The sequence below is a fragment of the Crocuta crocuta genome, unplaced genomic scaffold (assembly GCF_008692635.1).
Source record: "Crocuta crocuta isolate KB4526 unplaced genomic scaffold, BGI_CrCroc_1.0 scaffold249, whole genome shotgun sequence".
Taxonomy (NCBI): Eukaryota; Metazoa; Chordata; class Mammalia; order Carnivora; family Hyaenidae; genus Crocuta; species Crocuta crocuta.
In genome coordinates, this window is record NW_027533262.1 from 473,935 (window position 1) to 479,934 (window position 6,000).

General features: G+C 46.8%; 1 protein-coding gene across 1 annotated transcript in view; it reads right to left on the reverse strand.

Moving 5' to 3' along the window:
- Window positions 1-4,921, reverse strand: part of FRZB (frizzled related protein) — a 36,831-nt gene extending 31,910 nt beyond the window's left edge. The window contains exon 1 of the mRNA XM_077747555.1: window positions 3,834-4,921. Within this exon, the coding sequence (XP_077603681.1) occupies window positions 3,834-4,311 (478 nt within the window). The 5' untranslated portion in view covers window positions 4,312-4,921. The remainder of the gene's footprint in view (window positions 1-3,833) is intronic.
- Window positions 4,922-6,000: the final 1,079 nt, after the last annotated feature.

The window sequence follows — 6,000 nt, forward strand, 5'->3', positions numbered from 1 at the left end:
ATCTTTAGGGGGCCTGGGTGACCCAGTGAGTTAAGCATCTGACTCTTGGTTTTGGCTCAGGTCACAATCTCACAGTTTGTGAGTTCAAGCCCCATGTCAGGCTCCACAGCTGGCAGCATGGAGCCAGCTTTGGATTTTCTCTCTCTCTCTCTCTCTCTCTTCCCCCCCCCTGCTCACACTGTCTCTCTCAAAATTAAATAAAAATTAAAACAAAAAAATCTTTAGAATTGTGTTCTCTCCGGTCTTAATCTAAAATTTCCATTTCTCCTTTCCATTCCATTTTCCTCCCATCATACAAAACAATTTTTCCTTCTTGGTATTTGGCCCCTCAAATATTTGGAGACAAGGGCTGAAGAAAAGGCTGCCTGTTTCTCAGAGAGCAGAGATAGGACTAAACAGTAGTGCATGCATGTGAGAGCTGGCGCGGCCCAGGCAGCAAGAGAGGGGCTGGAGAAATGTGTTGAGCAAGATTTGGGTGACAAGCTAACACTACTACAGAAACCAGCAATGATTGAGGATTGATCATAAAGCTCGTGGCATGGTGAACCGTGGGTGCTGAATAAATAGCTGGTAAATATCATACCATAAGTTTTCTTAAATTCTTGATCTCTACATTTCCAAGATCAACTATTTATAACTAACAGACATCCATCAGACTCATTGTGTCTTCCTGTTGCTCCCAAAGGGATTTGTTCTTGATCCTGAGGTCCAGGTTAATTTGTGTAAAATGAAATATTAAGCTTGTGTGTTCAGAAGAAGTAAGATCTGCTTTTCCAGTTGGGTCCCATGTGAAGGTTGTTTTCCAGAGCTGAAGCAATAAAAATTCTAGGCTGTATCTGCATTGACCAACATACCATTTCAAAAAAGAAAACATCATTTTGATACAACAACGATAATCATGGCGAAAAAGCAGTAGCAGCAGCACCAATCTGTTAGGGACGATGTCCCAGGTACCATGATCTTTAACTTCATCTTCATCTTCACCATGCCTGCGGGATGTAGGCAGTGCTGTTGCCATGGTGCAGGTCAGAAAATTTAAACCAGAGAGGTTATATAATTTCCCTATAATAACACTTGTTAGGAAGCAGAGTCCAGATTCAACACCTGGCCTGCTGGGCTCTGACCCACACTCTTTGCAATGAGTCCTCCGATAAAGCAGTTGTGCATGAAGCCACGACTCCATAGTCAATATACAACGTAGAAAAAGAATACATTTAACGTGAATGTGTTGGTAAAATGGTCAGGATAGGATCTTTTTTCTTTCTTTTTTTTTTTTTTAACGTATTCTGGCCCTTAGTATTTCAAAAGCAAAAAGTAGTTTGAAGCATTGCTCCATTTCAACATGGACCTTTAGGTCCATGTAAACGGACCGAAACTTGTTTGTGGAATCCTACCGTGCAAGGAGGAACAGACCCATGTGAAATGTAGGACTAGAAAATCCTCTTGGCATTGAAGGAATGTGAAGGGTGGACCCTTTTATTCGGGGAGACCTCATTTTTTTATTCAGCTAGATTCTAGTCATAACACACAAGCGATTCTGTTTATACCTAGAGGGAAAAAAAAACTGCTCATGAACTATCATATCCCACTGAACTAAGGAGTATATTGCCTCATAAATTAAACTGGCCACATATGGTAGTTACTAAGTAATTCCAGGTGCCGGACAGTTTGACCCAGGATAGGGAATGCAATTTTCAGCAAGCTAGCCTTGGAACCCAGGGCACCCCTCGGGTTAGAATCTACCTCTCCATTCCCCATACCCACCTCCCCTGAAGCTCCCACCTGCCACCAGGGTCTTGGATTCACAGTGAAGGTTGTGAGAAAGGTAGGGGGGAAGGGGGACCATCACAAAAATATGGTTCCTACTGCCACCTACCCCTACCTGTTTTTCCAGCAAGAATGCGGTCGACAAAATAGCTATTATGGCATTTTAAAGCATCTCAGAAACCAGGTCCCACTTACTGACAAATTGTTTCCATGCATGTCCTATTTGAGAGCTTCAGTGAGGCAGTTGTTCTGCATTTGGTCCCCAACGATAGGTAATTCAGGGACACTTAAAGAAGCTGTTTTCCATCCTTAGTAACCACGGCTTTTGTTCATCTTGCCAAACCTCTCTCATTTGAGGTCCATCTCGAAGAGAGGTTTCGGAACAAGTCTTTTCCTTTAAGGGGAGGAAAGCATTTCAGAGTGAACCATAGCCACCTAATTGCTAGTCATTGGCCTTAGCAAAGCACCAGCGTTTAAGGGATTCTAAGTGTCTGGCAAACCAGGGCAGCAACTGACGAGGCCCTTCCAGAATCTGCACAGCCTGTGACTCAGAAGTGTTCTTGGAGCCCAAAGATTAAAAAGAAATACATTGCTTTCTGCTTACATTATTCAGCCAGTTCTTCATTCCTGATTAAAATCAAGAAAACAATAGGTATATTCAAAGAGTGATTTAAGTGAGCAGGACCATGGAAAATCTTCTGGAATCTTTCTGTTCAGTTTTGGTTTTGCAGGTATTTGTACCTTTTGCCTCTCCATTTTATGGTAAGCAGGTCAATGTGCACAGAAAACAATTTTTCCAAATCAATTCTCTGACAACCAAGAACTGTTACCTACAGATGGACTATGGGCATGAGCTTAGGCTGAGCATGTTGAGCGGCAGAAGGAGGAAAAAAATGATGCCCAAGAAATGAACAGAGGAGGCAATCGAGTCATCACATTTAATAACAGAGTTCATCTGGGAAGGTATGAAAGAGAACCAACCATAAAAAATATCAATCTATATGAAGGGTGAAATTTGACTTGAGAGGTAATTGGTAGGAGTGCTAGTGAGAATTAAATGAACTATAATGAACTGGGTTTAGCTGGGGTCTTCAGAGTTTTGACGGTCCTAATTAGACCAAACACTAGTGAGAAAACAACTTGTGACTGATGCGATTAAATGCAGAACTACAGTCAAGCTATCCAGTAGGGAAAGGTGAAGATGAATGTGCACACAGTACAAAGGGCATGAAACAAGGTATTAATAAAGACATTTGCAGAGAATAACAGTAAGGGTAATGGGTGAGATTAAAAATAACATTACATGAGCATATGATGATAGCACAGCTTAAATATAACTCCTTTCATCCGTATGTCACTTACAAAAGGACTTGAAGGCATGTGGGAATGTGAAAAGAGCCCAGCAATTTCACTTCGCCAGCTCTGTGGCTGGAGCAAGTCACAGAAGCTAATTAGCAGTGCATAGCAATGTTTCACAGCTGTTTGTCTGGAATGGAATAACAATTTATCTCATTGAAAAGACGGGAAAAATTTAAGGTGAAGGTAATTGCTCAAATTGGACTTTGAGCAAACACATACCACTAACATCTGTGGGTTGGAGTAAGGTTACTGAAATTATCTAGGCATTTTTAATGATTAGAAGAAAATGGTGCCTCAGTTTTCTGTTTTCACCATGCAATCTTGACAAGCAGCTAAACCAGGAAATACATGGAAAATTGTACTGATTGGGTAACTGAGAATGTAAGAGAATCCGCAAGAAAGTTCAGCGGCTGTAAACAAATTAAGAAAAGATCAATCTACAAGATGTGGTTGCTTGGACACGGAAAGCATGGGAAAGCGAAGGGTCACTGTTGAGCACAAGTGTGACGGGGAATGGAAGGAACTGCGAGTTGTAGAAAGACAGATAACCTATGGGAATGGAGTGCATCAGTCTGGGAGAGAGAAGAAATAAGTGGTGCTCCTCAGAGGAAGATTAAGAGAAACGACCCCCCAAAACAGTTAACAAAAACTCCGAGAAGTGGGGTGGCTAGAGGTCGGGGCTGAGGCTGGGCGGGATCAGGACTCACCCGCTCCATCCGCGGTGACGATGGCCTCGGGAGAGATGCACACGCCACGGTCATAAACAGGCAGCTCCTCGCAGGCCAGACTCTCCGGCCACGAGTGGCGGTACTTGATGAGGATGGGCTCGCAGCCTTGCCGGGCCCGCTCGCACACAGACTTGCAGGGCTTGATGGGCTCGTGCTGGAAGTCAATGGTGCAGATGGGCGCATACATGGCACAGAGGAAGAAGAGCAGATCCGGGCTGCAGTGGGTGTCCAGTAGACCTTCGAACTGCTCAATGGCCAGGATGGCGTTAGCCTGGGTGCTGTGGTGCAGGTGGTTGGGCATCTTGGTCATGTTCCAGGGCAGGGACTTGCACAGGGGGATGCGGACGGGCTCACAGGCTGCAGCTCGTGCCCCGGGCGCCCAGAGCAGGCAGAGCGCAGCCAGGGCCAGCAGCCCGGCCCGCAGCAGCAGCATCCCGCCTGGACCGCCGCAGACCATGATCCCGGCAGGACAGGGCAGGGTGCAGCAGAGCCGAGGACGCCTACAGGCCCGCTTCACGGTCCCCTCTTCCCCTCTGGAAGTGGACACGATGCTCTGGGAGCTTCTCCTCCCCCGACGATCTCAGTTTCCTCGGATCAAATTCCCCCAATGGGGTCCCACGAGCTCCGCCGACCTCCGGCCGCCGCCGCCCCTGCTGCTCTGGCTGTTCCTTCCCGACGTCTAAGCCTTCTGGGCCAGCAGCATCTATTTATGCCTCGTTCCCTCTGGCAGAAGCATCAGACTTCGCAGGTGAATCAGATTAGAGGAAAACAAGAGGAAGCGAGGGAGAAATAAAAACAAAAGTAGAATTCAGCTGAGGCAGTTGGAGCTCTGGACTGTTATGTCCCCTGGATCATGAAAAGGTGCTAACAGAAGCATGAAATTCTCCAACGGGGGAGGGGGGAGTTGAGAGGGGGAGGGGGAACCAGAGAGAAAAGACTCCTAATGGGGGAGGGAGGTGCAGTAAGAGTTTCAGATCTTGTAGGCTGAGCAAAAAAGATCCAGGTCCTGGTGCGCGCTGCCGCTGCTGCAGCAGCAATCGCCGCCTCGACGCGAGGTCTGTGCCTCAGACCCGCTGCGCTTCACTTTTCCCACCTCCTGGCCAGAGAGGCAGCTCCGCCCACCACCCCCCACCGCCAACCCTCCGGGCGCAGTCTCATACTCCAATGCCTGCTCCGCTTCCCGCGATGGCAGCGGGCGGGGGGGAGAGACAAGGTCTGCGGATTGGAGGCAGAGGGGAGGAAGCCCGGAGAAGCAGCCAGGTTGCCATACACAACACAGCGCTGACTTAGGACGTGCACCTCTTTCCCATCCACACGCTGGCTCCAAAGAAGAACCCCCCACCCCAGCCCCTCGCTGGAAGCCCACCCCATTCCCCAACAGAGGAGTACCCAAGTTCTCCATTTGGGAGCTCACCCAAGCACCCTCACTCCCTGGAGATAGCTTTTTAAGAAACTACCGCTTTCTCTCTGTGCATCACCAGCTCTGCACGAATCGGACCTCAAGAGGAAGGACTTCAGCAATGTCACTTTAAAGGTCTAAGTCACAGAAAACGTAGCCCCCTGCATGCAGTGATGGAGCTTCATCAACCCAGAACTCAGGACTACAGAGGTCTGCGTTAAGAATAACAAAGTGGGGGGTGGAGGGAGGGCGTGGTGGGCAGGGGACAGCCTTTCATAAAAAGAAAGAAATGCTGTACATAATTACAAGTAGGCCACCAAAAGCAAGAAACAGCTTTTTAAAAACATTGTTTTCTTTGCCCTGCAGAATTAGAACTTTCAAGTTATGCTTCTTAGGGCAAAGAGTGAAAAACTACCTGCTTTGAAGTATCTGGTTTTTGGGGTTTTTTTTTTTCTGATTTTACTCACTAAAATAAAATGGCATTTATTATTTAACTCTTGTCACCAAGGATTTCACCTAACACGAGAGAAATATGTAGGAAAATTATACCACACAGGTAATAATAATCACGATGATGATTACAATAAAACCCTTCCATCCAAATTAGCTCAATCTAGAGAAGAAAATAGAAAACAGACCCCCTCCTGGTCTGCTCTGTCCACTAATGAGCCACCTCTTTTCCTTCCTCTCCCCCTCTTCCTTCTCAGGGCATATGGTAAATGGAATGACGGCGAGGCCCTGCACCCT